Source organism: Vanellus vanellus (genome assembly GCF_965231255.1).
Source record: "Vanellus vanellus genome assembly, chromosome: 2".
Lineage (NCBI taxonomy): Eukaryota > Metazoa > Chordata > Aves > Charadriiformes > Charadriidae > Vanellus > Vanellus vanellus.
In genome coordinates this window covers 152515638-152534849 of record NC_138906.1, presented here as the reverse complement: position 1 = coordinate 152534849, position 19212 = coordinate 152515638, and the positions used below count along the sequence as shown (strand labels likewise).

Here is a 19212-nt window from a genome sequence, read left to right as displayed (position 1 = left end):
AATTTTCAATGCCGTAGTTAACTTGCAAGAAGTCAGTTTGAATGTCCCTGTAACTGCGTTATAGTCAAAAATAAACAAGAGCAACTATTGTTGCTTCAAAGGAAAAATAATGAAATAGATAAAATTAAACATTTCTGATAATCAGTAACAGAATGAAGACTATTAACTATCTGTAATAATACTGTCATTCCTTAGTTTCATGCTTTCTTTTCATGCTTTATTCACATAATCACCAAATGAAGTGTTCTTATTCAGCACACACACTGCTTTCTTGGAGTTACCTCTATTTCTAGTGAAATGTGGAAAGTCATCTATTTTATGCCAGCATTTCTCATGTCTTTTTTTCACTACCATTCCTTCTTCCATTTACTTTTTTCTTTCCTATTTTTTTTTCTTCCTTCCTTTATGAGACCGCCCAATAGCCAAATTACATTACCTTTCTTTATAACTGTCATGTCAGAAATTATAACCCATAATTATTTCTATGTCTATGTTACGAAAATACGCTAGTCTCTTCATAGCTTCCCAACTGTATAGGGCCTTTTCCTTTGGCTTCCTCGGGGCCATACAATTTCTTTCCAGTCTGCTAAAACTTAGCTGGAAGATACCAAGTTTAAGATCTTGTTTTCTTGTGCTCATATGCTACTTCCACTTCTATTTCTCCTTATAACATTTTCTGTCCATGTTTATCAGTGTGTCCGAAACAGCTAAGGTCAGAGTCTCTGATGTTCTGGTCATACAGATTTCCAAGGAACTATACCCTTCACAGTTATGAAAAGCAGACATACAAACATAAAAAATCTACAGGCATATCCATTATTCTTTGTCATGTTTATGGCATACTTTTCAGATAAGATTGTATATGGATCTTCGCTGGCAAGGATTTTTGCTATGGTGATAGTTTTCATCCTGTTTACTGACATAGCTTCTTTGCCAAGCTTGAGTTAAGGTGATTTTCAGGGAGTACCTGGGGAGTGAAAAATAGAAATGTCTGAAAGGTTGTATTGTATGAGAGAAAAAATAAATGCAGTGTTGAACTGAAGCACAGTTATGTTACGAATGAAGTGGAGGTTGTGACACAAATACATTTGCGGTAATTGCAAAGTCCCTTAATTAGTGGGAGATACATTAGCTGTCCTCTGCAGATCTTTTTCCATATTGCCATTAGAGTCTTGCTGCATAACTTTACTCACTTCTGTGCATACACAAAAATTAAGGCAAAGGTTGTTTTCATATTTTGTGTTTGAAAAAGGGTCCATTTGCTAGTTTTATTTGAGTTTTCTTTTAATATGTGGAATGTTTTGGCAGCATGAATTCTCAGTTTCAGGACAGTGATATTCGCTTGTAAATGTGTTATTGATTCCTCTTGGGACAAATTAATCCTAATCTTTCTTTTGTTTGTCAGAAGTAAATTTATTCCTTTAAATATTTCTCCTGTCATTTCTGAATATGTTATATTTCTGTTATTTTCTTCAGGGATAGGATAGCCTGAACAAAGCAAGATACAGCCACTGGGGGCTCACCATCTGTTAGTATATTAGCATCATAATTTGATAAGTTCTTTCTTAACATTTCTCACGTATTCTAATATTTTACATAAAATTTTAAGTGTTCCTGTTTGCTGCGTGAAAATTTTCACTAAGTTCCCACAGTTCTTCAGTTATTTTTTGTTCTGTTTTGGTTTTGGGTTTTAATTTTGTGTTTTGAGGTTGTTTTTTCGTTTTGTTTGGGTTTTTATGAGATGGTTACAGTTAGTTCAAAGGCAAATTGTGCACATTCATTGTTTAAATTCTCCTAATATAGAATATGTGTTTGTTAATACATTTTACTATGTTAATACTAATGCAGAAGCTCATTTGTCATGCTATTTCGCCATCTTCCTTTGGTCGGTCGTGGTACAGGAGTTTAAAGTATATGGAACTCCTCCCCACCGTTGTTAGCTGGAGCTAATAATTATGAAAAAAATGTAAATAATTGTTTCTAACAATGGTTTCTTTTGTATTTGGCCATTTTAGTATAAACACCAGCTTGCTGTAAAATTATGTGTAGACCTTTCTTAAAAGTTCCCAAATCTGACAATAGTCTTACATTATAACATAAACGATGCAACCAAAAAAGCCTGCACAAAGTATAACGAAAGTAAATTTAATACACAGAGAGCCATGTGAATCTTTTGATGTTAAGATCAACTCTGCATGTACTGCAGATACATAACAAGAAATTGCAGTTATTCATTTTTGGCTCTATGAAGGAAATCTGGCCTTTTGGAACAATATAAAATAAAAGTGAAAAGCACTATTCTTACTGATTGAAGAAGACAATGTTCCTTGCATTTTCCTCATCAGCATAGGGTTACCTGTACTTAACTCTGTCAGGATACCAAAAACACCTGGGAAACTTCTGATGGCGTCATCACTCAGGTTATTCAAGGAAAGAATTCTTCAGTCACAACTTAATCCTTTCAGCATTCTCTTGTTATCCTCTGTTTTGTTTTCACAAGAGGATGTTTGCTTGCTTACATCTGCCACCCGTTGAAGAGGTAGAACTTCTGTAAATTAACTGTTTTATAAGAAACAGGTTGTTGACCACTGAATATAGGTACAATTTTTGAAGTAGCTGTTGATTTGCAGACTACCACCACTGTTGATTAAAGATAAAATCCTTTTCAGAATGCTTCCATTTATTCACCGAGCCAAGCTGTTGCAATGTGCTCAGTCTCCTAACCAACAGTTAACATCTTTTCAAAATACAGAACTGCTATTTGTGACTCTTTTGATTCTAAGGGATTGTCTTGAAGAAAGCAATGGCTGAATTTCAGTCTGTAGCAGCACATCACATTTTTTTTTGTTTGATAATCATTTATGGTGAGCATTTAATCAAACGAATTGTGAGACACCTTGTAAAATTCTCCTAATAGAGCATATATTTTTTTAAAAGCCATTTGTTGAAGAATTGTTTTCAAGTGGTTAAATTACCCGAACAGATGCATTTTATTCCTTGTTTACAATAACAATGGAATTTTATATGGTTACAGAATTTAAATACAGTAATAAACAGTAGTTTAAACTCATCTGTTTTATTATGGAAATGTGCAATGAACACACATTCATAACCAAAAGCATAACAGTAATTTCTTATAAATAGCTCTTTACATCAGTATTTCCTTTTCATTACTTTTCTTTGAGTTTTTGTTTATTTTCCTTTTTAATATTGAAATGATTCTATATTTCTGATAAAGTACAGACAGTGATTTAATTCAATCTTAGTCTAACATGCTTGTACTTTATATAAGGCTGAGTTAAAGTCATTGTAGAAGCATATCTGGATGTTGGAATATTTTCCCTATATCTTTTTTTCCTACAAGCAAAGTATATAGGGTAGGTTCTATAGTATATAGGGTAGGTTCTAAATTTCAGCTGAAATAAGTGGATTTAAAAAAAAAAAACAAAAAACCACAACAAACTCAAACACAAAAACACAACAAAATTTCATCTCTATTGAATAAGGAAAGTTACTAAAATGAAACATTAAGCCAGTGCAGAAATGTTTGTAATTTCTGACAACAGCTCTAAGTACATTTTTAAGGACAGTCACAGACTTTCTGTTCCTCTGATTTTTCCTTTACTTCTGAAATAGTGTTTTGTCCCTTCTTTTCTCTCTTCTATATTTCCATCTTTAATTTTTTTCCCTTAATTTTACCCTGATTTGCCTCTTTAGTCTCCATTTTGCCACACTCTGATACCTGTTAAAATTATTTTCCAAGCATTTTAAACAATTTACATATGTTTAATATTTGTTTTTATTTTAACTTAAGAACTCACAACATTTTTTTTTTTCTTCATTGGTCTTTGATTTGTGCTGTAGTATTAACATCAAAGAATAGAAGGCAACTATATATTACCTGAAGTTCCATGTAATTTTAGGCAACATAGATGTCTGTTCATGTTTACAAATAGAAGTGGATATTGGCAGATAGAACTATCTCTGGTATAGTTTGGACAGTCTTATGATACTAATGGCGTACCTTCCCTGTTTGATTCTGCACTTATTCAGAATGATACTGCTGGTTTTTGTGGTTTGTCGTTTGGGGTTTTTTTTTAAGTCATATTTTGGACTGGCAAGAGGCAAGTAGAGAAGCAAGGGACTAACTGTTGATTTTGTGAGAATCCCTCTGAGAAGTGTACAAAAGAAGATACTGTTGTAGGCTGCAGTGAATGCTTTCATGGAACTGTAGTGATATAACTGAATGCTATGGAAGAAATTCTTTTGTACTGTTGTTTTCAAGACTACTGTTACTAAACTTCCTTTCTTGTCTGCTAACATGAGGGTTGAGATCGTTCGTGCAATCTCAGAATGGTGTGGGTTGGAAGAACCTTTAAAGATCATTGAGTCCACCCTCCTGCCATGGGCAGAGACATCTTTCACTAGATCACGTTGCTCAAAGCCCCATTCAAGCTGACCTTGAACACTTACAATGATGCAGCATCCACAATGTGGAACACAACATTCTCCTTCTAAATTAAGAAAAGTACAATCAGATTTATAAATATTATGACATGAAAAATTTCCTTATTTTCAACAGAAAACATAGAATGATTCTCAAATAGTAGTTATAATAGTCCTAATAGTTGGCTCACTGCTGCATTCAGATTTTAAAAAATTGCTTTGAATTACAGTTCTGACAAAAACAGAGTTCTTGGATCAACTTAATACCATAATTACGTAGTGCCTTTTGACTTTTCTCTCTCTGGAATGGGAAAGGATATCCCACAAACTTGAAATTACAATAATCTTACTCCTATGTATCGTAATTCAAACTGCCCTACACATCTTCAGAGTAGCAAATGCACATTTATTTGAGAATGAAATCAAAGGATTGACATGATCATGTGGACTAGAGGGTTTTCCACTTCTGCCTAGATTATGTGTATCCAACCATTCTAAGGTGAAATGATGACACCTGAATTATTTGGATACTTGTTCTGTATTGCTATTAAATTAAACATAGTCATCAAGCATTTCTTCTGCTTTGCTATATGCCTGATTTGGCTTTCTGCACAATGTTTGTTTTAGCTGTGCACAGAAAGTGTTAATCAATGGATTTTTGTCATTTAATATACAAATTTCATATACAAAATATATATTTCAATATCCTGGATTTAGCTCTAGCAAGTCTGGTGAGGGAAGTGTAATAATGCTAATAAACAATAATAACTCTTAAAATAAAGACCATAGATTGTTTAAACATCTTTTCAAACCATTAAAAGTACCGCATAGTTTTACACAATACAATTTCTTATTCTGTGAAATTATAAACCTATTAATTTCCCAGGTTAAAACAACTGGGGTGTATTCTCATGAGACTGGGTAAAATAAATGGCAAGAGTATTGAAGTAATCCTGAAAATGGACATAAGCCCAGAAAATGTAGTGTTATTGTTAAATTTAAAATTAATCTAAATCTGTTAAAAAGAGAGGAAATGCTCTTGTCCTTGCACTATAGTGACTACATATCAAGACCATTAAAAAGAGGAAAGAAAGAATTGTAATAGTTTGTCAATGTTAATTTAAAATATCTGGTACCTCAATGTTAGTTAGTTATTAATGCCTAATGTAGCATTGCCACAAGTTTTTATGTTTTCAGGGTTTTTTTGTGATTAAACTTTTAACCTTTACGATTTTAACGATTACACCGAAGTCCTCAATTATAAGGTTTCTTTTTTGGAATGACAACAGTATTACTTGGAAACACTTTCTTATTTTTATTTTTAACTCTTCATCTTAAACCCATTTCATTCCTTTTTTCTTTCTTTTTTTTTTTTTTTTACCCCAGGAGTTACTATTTTTCTACTTGTTTATTAATGAAATTATTCGTTTCTATTGTTTATCTGGTAGATATGGTATAAGTATTTTTCTGCTGTAATTTATACCATTGACTATGGTGTTTAGTAAATTAATATTAGAGAAAGATTCTCTTTTTTTCATTAATCTGTGTGAAAATGTGTGTATGGGCATGTATATATATTTATACGAGTGCATGTATATATAAATACGTACACATATAAACTTCTAGAGTACTTTTATTGAATTCGCAAGTCTCTATGAACTTCTGTATTGGAGAAGTAAACACAAGTATATTTCCTCCAAAAAAAAATTCAAGAAAGATCCTTTAAATTTTTATAATTATGGAATGTGCCATTAATATGATTATAACTCTCCATATTATTTAACATATTTTTATTAAAGTATAACAATTTAGAAATATTCTTGTAGCCTTCAATCAAGGTCATGAACATATATTTAGAACTAGATTTTAGGTATCAATATATGTTAACAATGTTAAGCCAGGTTGCATTAACATCCTCATTATCGCCATTACTAAAAATATTTATGTTTTCTATTAAAATATATCTTAACATTTTCTTTTAATTGCAGCTGAATGTGGAGCCTCCACGACAAATAATGAAGGAATCTTACTGTCCCCCAATTATCCTCTTAACTATGAAAACAACCATGAATGTATTTATAGCATTCAGGTACAAGCAGGGAAAGGAATCAATATTTCTGCCAGAACATTTCACTTAGCGCAAGGAGATGTTCTTAAGGTATGTAAACATGTAACTTATTCGTTATTTCTAAACTTGTAGTTCCTTATATTGTTGAAGTTTATCTGTTTCTGATAGTACATTGCCATAATGTCTATTTGTATTATATTCTTAGTGTTAAATAATCATCAATTCATCTTTTTTAAATTCTGTTTTCTTCCTCAGTATCTTCATAACTTGAGCTGTGATCTGAACATAATAAATATTACACCCAGCAGCTTAATTTAATACACTGTCTACATACTATATTTTGTACATGAGGTTTATGCTTTAAATGACTAATTTTGTGTGGTAGGTAACATCTTCTGAAAAATGATAATCACAACAACTACACGTGAAGAGAATTTGTGCATTAAACAAAGAAACAACAAAGGGAAAATCAGGATACTAGAAGCTTTATAGAACAACTTCACCCTATAAGTTCAGTAGCATTTACTTTAATTTGTTCATATAGTTTTTACAGTCTTGTCCAAAATATACATTTCCAGAAATGTATATTGTTTATCCAACTACATATTAAAGCTGATGATGAACAGAGTGAGTGTCTTTTAGCACATAGCATCTAAATGCAATAAAATATCCATAAAAGGGATTAAATAATCTCTAATTTTTCAGAATAATCAATTTAATTAAACTTGACTCTCAGAAATTAAAGTAACAATCATGTTTGATAAAAAAAAAAAAGGTTTTCTGCCATATTCTGCCATGCAGGTATTAAAATGAGAAGGATTATGGAAAGATATATTTCCTAAGAAACAACTACAATGCAGACCGGGTTTTATCTCATCTTACTTTAGCCATGTGTAGTTAGTTGTTAGACTTCCAAAAAGGGGTTCATTATACCTAAGGCATACGCAGGTCTAAACAACCAATATAAGATGAAATCAGGCAGCAAGAAGGAAAAAAAGTTTTAAAATAAAAGAAGTGTTATTTTGTTCTTAAAACAAAACAGAAGCAAAACAAAATAAACCAAGGGCTACTAGATTCCCAGCATGCACAAGTATTTTTATTTTATTTTGCTCTCACTGGTTACTTCAGAACCAAGTAGATACTTTTAAATTTTTACATTAATTAATACAGAAAGATTTAATTTGAAAGATGCTTAGTATTTATTAGCATATAAATAGCATGGGAAAACCAAATCAAAACAACAAAAAACAACAGGTATGTAATTTTAACAGTTTTGGAATTTCTTAATGAAGCAGAAAAAGCAGTGAAGTTACGGTAAGAACTTTAAATTAACCAACATTAGCATAAGATTTGAAGTCAGGTCTTGTGTTTGAACTGGAATCCTTATCCACCCAAGTCACTATCCTGATATTTCTGTCCAAATTTTTTATGCCCATCCAGTATAAGTATATGGCTCCATTTTCCTCAAAACTTTTCTGGTTGAAACCATCCAATTCTATTATCTTAGTGTAAAAGTCATAAGAGAGTAAAGAGGGAGCTCAGTTATATAAATATAAAGTTTTATATAAATATAGCTGAATATGAATATAAAACAATTCAAATGTTTTTCTTCTTTTTTTTCTTCCTTAATCGTTTAATGCACATACAATTTTGAAAACATATATGCACTTTAAGATTTCTCAAGTGCCATTCCAACCATGTGCACTACAGATGTTTAACTAGAAAATATTAACTTAGAAACTGATAAAAGTATTAAGTAATTTATTTATTTATTTAATAATGCTACGCAATTAATGTGAACTGAAGAGTAAAGCCAAATTAATTATAAATGGAGGGAGGCCACCACTAAGCTGTAAATGTCAGTGGTAGAAATATTTACTGTGTTTTGCAGGTGTGTCTATTAGATGAAAGTAATATCTGGTAATTAGAGCATTTGTGTTTCAAGTCAACAGCCTTGAATTATAATAATGAGCTGAAGTTCCTCCCAATCTATTAATAATACTACAAGAAGTATTCTTTGTTATGATTACCACTTTTTTTCAGCCTGTCTGAATTGTAGGAGGACAGAGGCACTCGACCTTTAATGTTGTGGGAAGGATTATCTGTGGAACCTATCGTGCCTTTTCTTGCCTCATCTCTCAGATGAAGGTCTTAAAAATTGTCTTAATCCCATCAGACTCTTTTTTCATGTGTTCATTTGATAAAGGAGTCCTGTTTCAGGAAATACAAAACGTCAGTCACACCTTCCCAAGATCAGTCTCATGGGACCAGTTCTGAAGTTGTCTGTTGATCCCTATTATTATGGATTACTTCTCATTTCCAGGAGCTGAAAAAGAATCAATGGAAGATTTGGTGTGTGACTGAGTTGGGAATATAATAATTTATCATTAATATCTTCAAGATCAGAAAAGTAGCCTTGGTTATCCACATTTTTTCCTGTATTCTCTTAGACTGAAGATCTTTGAAGATAGATTTGCAGGGACTTCCTTTTTGTAGAAATTGTAACTAAAAGGAAAAAAAAAAGGAAAATACTGCCTAATTTGCCTATTTTGCTGACTGTGGAGAATAGACTTTTGGCTACAGGAGTAGGACATAAGGGTTATACTTTAGTTTTAAGTGAACCAATAATATTCATCAAATGCTGTACACCTAGCTAATATGTATCACTACTTTGTAAATGTACATAAACATTAATGCCTTGACCAAACTCTGAGAAATCTCTGAGGTAAGTAAAAAAAAAAAAACAAAAACAAAAACAAAATAAAAATTTAAGTTTTCTGAAATAAAAAATGGCAATGGAAGGAAGTTAACTTTAAAGAAAAAAAATATATTATCATCCAGTCTTACAGCAAACAGCTGAGTGATGTATAGTGGATATACAGTTTCCTTTTAACTGTGAACTAGGGAGGGTAAGGAATTCACCATTTGGAAACCGATATATAAACATCTTCCAGGCAGGGCTTCCTTTCCCCAAACACAAATGAAGCTGCCCCATAATATTTCATAATTAAAGCTCAGGTTTTTAGCTACAGACTTTGGTTAAGAAACGGAAAATACATCTCTGTTCTTCAGGATGGATAGATGAAACTTTTGGCAAAGAAGTTAATCATGTACTTTGTGTTACTTTTTCTGTCACCTAATATTTCAGATTACTAGAGCTATGTAGATAAAATTTCGTTCAAAGTCTGAATAGGCTTGATATTCTACTAAACTTTTGATACATCTTTTTAATCAAGTCATGCTGCTTACCACATGAATTAACTGACCATAGATCAAATATATACCTGACAAGCACTGTGATTGAAACAATGAAACAGCTGGACTGGGAATACAGCATTAGAGAGAAACAGCATATTTAACACAAATAAATCACTGCCCTTACTGTTACTCCCCAGGCAGAGAAGGAGGGTTTCCCATTTATCAATTCTGAACTGCTATAGAACAGAGGTTTCAGAACATATAATTTGTTTTTCATTTGCTTCATTTAGTACGTAATTCTCTCTTTCTCTTTTTGGTGTAACTGCTCTGGCTACTTACATTAATGCCGGAGGTGGGGTTTTTGTTTGGCTAATTGGGTTTTATTGGAAAGTATAAGAAATAAATGTGCGTCTACATTTTTGTGTGTGTAGGACTATAAACTGCTCTTGACAGTGCCACATCTTGTTTTAATATTCATGAAAGTTTCATGAAGGCATATGAAGACTTCAAGATCTGTATATTCACTATATGCCGATCCATTTAATATTAATGTCAGAAAATATATAACTATTGTTGTCTTTTTTGTAATTGTACTGATAACTGAGTTTGTGCGCTATGTTTCCAGAATGCAATTTTTTTAGAGTAAACTGTCTATTTAGGTGGCAGGGAAAAAGAATACATGGTTTTTAAAGTATGAGAACATTTCTACCTGCTTTTTTTCCCCGTTTTTACCTCCATCCACCAGTTTTGCTTGTAAACTCTGTAGTCTCTTATAGCTTTAAGAACACCCTTGAGATTTGCATGGAAAGGAACACAGTTGCCATTAGTCCATTGTTAGTGGTGAATTTGTGTTGAAAACAGTTGAATGTACAAAGTATTCTTTTACGTCTAAGATCTTTCAATATGCTTTTCTAATTTACTGAGGGAAAGGCATCTTTTATTAAAATTGAAGCTTGAACAAAGATAATATGATTGGAGTTGTTTGTTTGTTTGTTTGTTTTTTCAGTAGATTTCTACATAAATAAAAATGTACCTATGCATGGTACTAATTCATGAGTAATTTTCTGCTAATGTTAAAGAAAAACAAACCACACCCCCAAAAAATCTGCAGACACATTCCCTACAAAAGAGAAAGGAATGTCAAGTATGAAAAGGACTGAGGTGGAAAAAGAACATCATTTTTTTTGTGGGGATTTTTTTTCCTCTTGTATTAGGTTATGTGCTTGGTATTATGTAGAGTGAGAGACGATGTGCCAGACGAGATTGCGCCTATGTGGAAAAAAATGGCTTTAAAAATTATTTTTGATACTGTAATGAAGCAATCTTTCTTTTTCCTTCTACTAAAACACTCAGTGCAGCAACAGGCAGGTAACACTGTTTCAGTAAACCAAATAGAAGAAGTGGCATTAAGTGTCCCCTTTGCCTGTGCTTGGCTCAGCACTCTGTGCTCCTGCAAAATATGGAGGATTCAGTTTTCCTGCGTTTGTTTGCTGTCTCACTTGTGGGCCAGCTTTGAAATATGTGCACATAATCCCGTTTTTGAGGGGTTTTGTGCAAAGACTTCGAAAAGGAGGTAATGTATGGGGCTTTTTGCTAATTTGTTTCTTAAGAATCTCCACACTTGCTATCATAATCCTTTTAGCAATATCATCCTGAAAACAGGAGTGAGAAATAGGTAATAAAATGTAGGGGACAAAAAAACCTCCAAAACATATGGCCCCTTTTCTGTCTTTATATTAGTGCTTCTATTTGCATGTGATATAAATGATACATTTGACAGGGTGTTGACAGCCTCAGCTCTGAGCTGCTGATTTTATGCTATTTCTTGTCTTTTTAAAGGCACAAATCTTCATATCCATATGCCTTTTATGTTTCAATAGCAAATCTCAAAAATAGTTTGCTTAAAATGCACAATTTTTAAATTAACTTTATACTATTCCCTTGCTGAAGTTTTATGGAGTTAAATAAATTAGCAGAAAAAAGGTCATTAATTCAATTTAGTTTGTTTGTTTTTTTTATAATGAAGCCCCTCAAAAGGTTAGGAAGTTTTATTTATTCTCTGACTGTAAATGAAAACATAACCCCTCATCCCCAAATTAAGCATTACATCTATCAATTCAAATCATATTTATGTAAACAGTGTTCACAATTAGCATCCTTCTCTATAACATTTCAAAATATCATTGTGATATGAAGAACATTAACACAATTTTCTGTGCCTTTGCTCCGCTCTATGCATTTGACAGACCAGGCCTTTAAACAGCTGATAAAGATGGACCTCTGTTTTCCAAATAGCTTGTCACTGGCACATTCAGGCATTATACAGTCAAGAATCAAATATCTTTGCATTAATGCTACAGGATGACTTTAAGGAGGCCAAATAATTTTTTCATAATGATTATTCTTGGCCATACATTTAACACTCAAGTGGCATAAATCCAGATGTGCTGGCAAGGCCTATAAGAAAGAATATTCCTGTTTAAAAACAAGATGGTGATGCTACGTCAATTCACATATAATTTCATCTTCTTGAACAAGTTCTGAAGCTGAATTACTAACTCATTCAAAATCTTTAGTAAAACTCCCACCTACTTTAGGAAGGTTAGAAAGAAAATGCTGGTTCTGCAAATTTCACAAGAGAATGTAGGCTGTTACCACTTTCTTTGAAATTTAAACTGTATGATATAAATTACATCTAGAAATTTCTATTTAGTGCCCACTAATTTCAATTAAGGGCAAAAAAGTCAACATGTGTTATACCACAAAATATGCATCCATTTATTGTCTTAAGGGAGACTCCGCTATGTCAAGAAGAGGGGTATATGTTACTTTGAATATCTGAAAGTCAGCAACCAAAAGAAAAAAAATATTAAATTTGTTGTTAATTGAATTGTATCCCTGAAAATCACAGAATTTCAGAAGTGTTAGGGTACTTTCAGTTTTGGTCCTTCATAGAAATGATACAGGCTCAGAAGTATTATACAGTGGGACAGATAACCCACAAGGTAGAAGTAGTTTCAACTCTGGAGACATGTCAGTGTGCCAATGTGAAAAGTTTAATATGGTAGGACAGTGAAGAAATTGGCAATGAAGTGTGCGTGGGGAAATTCTAGCATGAAGAAAATTTGTTTGTATCATGAAGTGGTGAACTTACGGGAAGTTTTAGCAAGACATTGAGAATAGTTGGTATAACTATTAATGGGTTCCTTTGGTTAATTATTAGTGATGCGCACATAGCAGAAAACAGATTACTCTTATGTAGTGTTTAAAAAGAAAATAAATCCTGAATCTTTGGTTGTTATTAGTTATAAATAGTTGGGAGAGATTAGGAGAAAAAGCATCAAATTCAAACCGGGTTTTCTTTAAGTCTGTCATGATATAAATATCTCTGTAAGACAGCAGCAATTCTCCTGGAATGGACCTTTTTTTTTTTTGTTTTTTGTTTTTTTTTTGTTTTTTTTTGTTTTTTTTTTTTTTTTTTTGGTTACTGAAACAAAACTAAATAAATTTCAGAACTTTTGTTTTCCTGGGGGTTGTTTTGGTTGGTTGGTTGGTTTTTGTTTGTTTGTTTTTTCTGGCTTGATTACTGATCACAGCATAGTTTTAAAGAAGTTTTATTTAAAACTAAGAAATCCATTTTAATACTACTTAATACTATCTTAATACTATATTTTAAATTTATTTTTAGTTGATAAGCATTAATTGTACCTTTTTTGTTGTTTTATTTTTTTATTTTTAATCACTTTAAAGACATTGGGATTTAAATGTACCTTTTGCTTGGAATTTATTTGCTTGTTTCAGTAAAGAATAAGGAATTATGCCAATTATATATTCTTTACATATGGCTAGACATGTCTTATTTGAATTATTTTAGCATATCATTACATGTAAAGTCATTATTATTATTATTATTACTAGAGCATGAGGATTTCTGCAAAATAGGATTCACATGTATAAGTCATTCTCACAGGTGGGGAAGAGGCATCATAATATCTCACTTTCACCTTGTTGCCTCACTACTATTGCTGGTGTATTTGTTTTGATTTCATTGTGGTATAGATTCCTGTTTATAAATTCAAGCTTTAATTATATTTCAAATTAATAGAATTAGACATTATTTAGAACTGGACACAATTCCCTGATTTTTTTACTAAAGCTTTAGAATTTCCCTATATTGCAATTTGAAAATTATTCAAAGGTCAATTTACTGATTTGCAAGTGAATTTTACCTTAAAACCTATTTATCAAAATTTCAGTTATTATAAAAGTCACTAAATAAATCCTACAGGACACAGTGGTTGGGTTAGCAATTATTGTTAAGTTATGGTTTAACTATTTTTAGGAATGATAAGGATGCAACAACCTGTGGTGTGTTAAAGCAATCAAGCTTGTAAGGAAATTTGTTGAGAATGGTTAAAAGATTGCTTTTTATATTTAGTAGTTTGATAGAAGTTTCTGTTTCAAATATGGAAAAGAACAACTCTTGAAGAAAAATAAATAATAAAAGTGCTGTACTCCAATTTACATAAAGATTACATTACTTTCTCAACTCACAGAAGCAGTTGTTTGATGTATTTTGTTTCCTAGTCTCCTTTTACTTTATAGTTATATTTGAACCTCTCTTTATATAGAAAAAAAATAATCAGACCTTTAGTTAACAAGCCAAAGTTAGGGAGATGTGAGCTACTATGCCACCTCAGTGACTTCAGGCAGACACAACTACACAAAATAGATGTTTGCTGGTAGGTTGTGAACAGCATTGCAATACTGGCAGAGAAAGAGAAAACAGAAGTTTAAAAATACTGAGCTGATATGGCACCTCTGTCCACCTCTATTGTTATACAAAAAAGGAACTGACAATTTAAATTGTATGTTTGAAAAATCACCACAATTAAGTCAACTTAAGAGAGGCAAACAGCATATCCAAATAGTACTTCACATTGATGGGCAATAGATCTCCCTTTGCAAAGCTGTCCTCCCTCTTAATGGAGAAGTAAAGAATTATTTTATAAATCAAATATATCATTTTTTTCTTCATAACTGTAAAACTTGCCTCTTTTTCACAGATCTATGATGGCAAAGACAATACTGCTCACCTTCTGGGTGCGTATACTGGGGCATCATTAAGAGGTCTGACACTAAGTAGTACTTCAAATCATTTGTGGCTGGAGTTTAACTCGGACACGGAGGGCACTGATGAAGGGTTTCAGCTTGTGTATACCAGTAAGTATTTGAGAAAACTGTAGTAATAGGTTTATGATTGTAAAGGAATGAAAATTTTTTGCTCATAAGACGAAAATGCAGTCAAAAGACAAATAATAAAATCAACAGCAAATCACTCATCACTTATCAAAATAATAGTTTCATAATTGTACCTCAAAAAACCCAAATCATGTAGCATACTGAAATCTTGCTTTGACAGTACTTTGCGAAGTTTGATGCTTAAACCACTCTCTTATTTTCTAGAGGGTTATTTTGAAGCATTTTTAGTCTCGGAAAGGATAAGAAAAATCATAGGATAATTTTCAGTTAGTTGTATTAGCACATAAAAATACTTAAGCATGTGAGTAGTTTTAAATGCGTAACCAAAACTCATTGTTTCATAAAGGTAATTCATAAGTAAAAGACATTCTCCATTTTAAGACTTGTGTCCGATACTAATTTTGCATTAGACTAACAATTTCTGAGTTGAGATTATTGTTTAGAATAATCCAATTTGGAACCAATATGAGAAAGAATGATTCCTAACAAAAAAATCTCACCTGTATGTAGGCTGAAAAAATTAAACTACAAAGATTAGAAGAGGAAGAATCATTTCATGTCTCTAGCTTAGAGGGTAAATAGGAAACGGCGACACACATCTATTTTATCAAGTGGCAACTTCTGAAAATGTGTGTGATTGTTACATGTATCTATTGACATGTAATGTATGACTTCTTTAGTGTACAATTATTTCATCATTGCTTAATTATTATATAAAACTTATTTTTTAGCAAGCAGAACAGTATTATAAGGTAATTCCGCAATGCAGCTGTCAACAGTCTTTTTTCTCCCTATACTTAAATCATTCATTGTCACCTGTTCAAAAAATGTTCTTATATTTCAAAAACTCTCCACCATGTTTTAAAATCTAGTTCTGATAAAAATAAGTCTAACAGAATGAAAGGAAAATATTTCAAGGTACTACAAGAGTATGTAATTATTTTTCAGGTGAAAGTTTCATAATTATACCACGTATAGCCTGTGAGAGCATAGGACTGTACCCTATGATTAAAGACAGGCTTTCCAGTGCTGTGTTACTATGTAAATGTCAAAGTATTTCATTTTTCTTATATATATTAGTAAGTCCAAGCCCGGCACTTGAACCTTATCATTAACATTTCCTGTCTTTTGAGACAGGCATTCTTGTAGAATGCACTATCCCAGCCTGAATAGTTATTAGCCTGAACAGCACTGAATCTTCTTTTGTAGGTATTTGTAGAGTTGGAGGAGAAAAAGTGAGAAAAACTCACGGGTCAAAATAAACATAGGGAGGAAAGAGAAAGGAAAAAAAGAAGTGATGCAAAGGCATCACCTCCCACAAACAGACCAATGTCCAGCCAGTCTCTGAGCAATGCCACTTTGGACAGACTATCCCCCAATTTTATCACTCAGTGTGACACTATATGGCACGGAATATCTCTTTGGTCACTTGAGGTTAGCTGTCCCATCTGTGTCCCCTTCCAGCCTCTTGCTCACCTCCAGCCTACTTGCTGTGGGGGCAGAGTGAGAAACAGAGAAGGACCTGATGCTGTGCAAGTACTGCTCAACAATAGCAGAAACATTGGTGTGCTATCAACACTGGTTTATTCAATCTAAAACAAAGCACTCTATGGGCTGCTATGAAGATAATTAACTCCATCCCATCCAGACTCAATATACTCCATCTCCTTTACACTCTCCCTTCAGATTTATATTCATTGGTAAGATTCCCCCTGAGTCTTCTCTTCTGCATGCTGAACAATCCCAGCTCTCTCAGCCTATACCCACAGGAGAGATGCTACCATCCCTTAATCGTCTTAATGGCCCTTTGCTGGAATATCTTCATTAACTCCCCATCTCTCTTGTATTGGGGAGCCCAGAACTGGACACCGTACTCCATATGGGGCCTCAGCACTGCTTAGGGTAGTAGGGAAGGATCACCTCTGTTGACCTGCTGGCAACATGCCTCCTAATGCAGCCCAGGTTACCATTGGCCTTCTTTGCTGGAAGGGGAGATTGCTGCTCGTGTTCAGCTTGGCATCCACCAGGACCCCCAAGTCTTTTTCTTCAAAGCTGCTTTCCAGCTGGGTAACCCCCAACAGATTCTTGTGATGGGGTTGTTCCTCCCCAGGTACCAGACATTGCACGTGTTGAACTTCGTGAGGTTCATGTTTGCCCATTTCTCCAGCCTGTCGAGGTTGATGGATGGCAGTATGACCCTTTGCTGTAACAGCCCTTCCTCCTAGTTTGGTGTTAACAGCAAACTTGGTGAGGGTACACTCTGCCCCATCATCCAGACCATTAATGGAGATGATGAACAAGATCGGACTCAGTATTGACCCTTGGGGCACATCATTAGTTACTGGCCTCCAACTAGACTTTGTGCCACTGATCATCACCCATTGGCCATTTCCCATTTTGGGAAAGACAGCTAATATTTGTTTTGCATAGATGTAGACAATGAAACCTTCCAAAAGTACCGTGGGCTTACCCTGATGCTTTTAAGCAGTAGACACCCCCACAAGCTGTAATGAAACATTCTGTGTCTTCAGGGACACATTGTGAGCATTCATGTTCTTTCAGTTGTCTAAAATAGCCAACTGTTGCCTTCACTGTGCCCCTAGATACCAGGTGCTTTTCCAGAAGGATACAGTTTTCACGGAATCACAGAATTTTCAGAGTTGGAAGGGACCTCTAGAGGTCATCTAGTCCCACTCCCCTGCTAAAGCAGGATTGCCTAGAGCACATTACTCAGGACTGCATCCAGGCGGGTCTGGAAAATCTCCAGAGAAGGGGACTCCACAACCTCCCTGGGCAGCCTGTGCCAGTGCTCTGTCACCTGAACCGTAAAGAAGTTTTTCCGTGTATTTGAACGGAACTTCCTGTGTACTAACTTGTGCCCATTACCCCTCGTCCTGTCACTGGGAACCATTGAAAAGAGCCTGGCTCCATCCTCCTTCAGCCCACCCTTTAGATACTTGTATGCCATAATAAGGTCTCCCCTCAGCCTTCTCTTCTCCAGGCTAAAGAGTCCCAGCTCTCTCAGCCTTTCCTCATAAGGGAGATGCTCCAAGCCCTTAATCATCTTAGTTGCCCTTAATCATCTTAGTTGCCCTTCACTGGACTCGCTCCAGCAGTTCCCTGTCCCTCTTGAACTGGGGAGCCCAAAACTGGACACAGTATTCCAGTTGTGGCCTCACCAGTTCAGAGTAGAGGGGGAGAATGACCTCCCTCAACCTACTGGCCACACTCTTCCCTATGCAGCCCAGGATTCCATTGGCCTTTTTGGCAACAAGAGCACATTGCTGGGCCATGGATAATTTACTGTCTACCACAACCCCCAGATCCTCCTCCTCCGAGCTACTTCCCAGAAGGTCCGCCCCTAACCTGTACTGGTGCTTTGCATTCTTTCTCCCCAGGTGCAGGACCTTGCCCTTGCTTTTGTTGAACCTCATTAGGTTCTTCTCTGCCCAGCTCTCCAGCCTGTCCAGGTCACGCTGGATGGCAGCACGGCCCTCTGGGGTGTCAGCCACCCCACCCAGTTTGGTATCATCAGCAAACTTGCTGAGGATACACTCTTTCCCCTCATCCAGGTCATTAATGAATATATTAAACAAGATTGGACTGAGTATTGACCCCTGGGGGACACCACTGGTTACAGGCCTCCAACTAGACTCTGTGCCACTGATCACAACCCTCTGAGTTCTGTCCCGCAGCCAACTCTCAATCCACCTCACTGTCACCTCATCTAGCCCATACTTCCTCAGCTTCCTAATGAGGATGTTATGGGAGACAGTGTCAAAAGCCTTGCTAAAGTCAAAGTAGATGACATCTACGACTCTCCCCTCATCCAGCCAACCACTTATAACATCATAGAAAGCTATCAGATTGGTCAAGTACGATTTACCCTTGGTAAATCCATGTTGACCACTTCCAATAACTTCCTGTTCTTCAACGTGTTTGGAGATGACATCCAGAATGAGTCGCTCCATTACCTTCCCAGGGACAGAGGTGAGACTAACCAGTCTGTAGTTCCCTGGGTCCTCCTTCTTGCCTTTTTTGAAGATCGGAGTGATGTCAGCGTTTTTCCCTTGGGTCCTGTTGCCAGAACAGCCAGCGCTGTGTGGATAGCTGAAATACACTTAGGGCAGCAAAAACACTGCTTGTACCTGCGCTTAGGCAATGGAGTTACATGTTCACCCTCAAGAGGGAAGTGATCAGTTAAAAAGACTACTTTGGTTCTGTGTCTGTAAGCAGGC

The 19212-nt window shown here is 34.7% G+C and overlaps 1 protein-coding gene across 3 annotated transcripts in view; it reads left to right on the top strand.

Moving 5' to 3' along the window:
- Nucleotides 1-19212, top strand: part of CSMD3 (CUB and Sushi multiple domains 3) — a gene marked incomplete at both ends in the record, with an annotated part of 716885 nt that overhangs the window by 454965 nt on the left and 242708 nt on the right. For all 3 annotated transcript variants that reach the window (XM_082479076.1, XM_082479075.1, XM_082479074.1), the window contains 2 exons: nt 6435-6604; nt 14779-14935. In XM_082479076.1, the coding sequence (XP_082335202.1) occupies nt 6435-6604; nt 14779-14935 (327 nt within the window). The remainder of the gene's footprint in view (nt 1-6434; nt 6605-14778; nt 14936-19212) is intronic.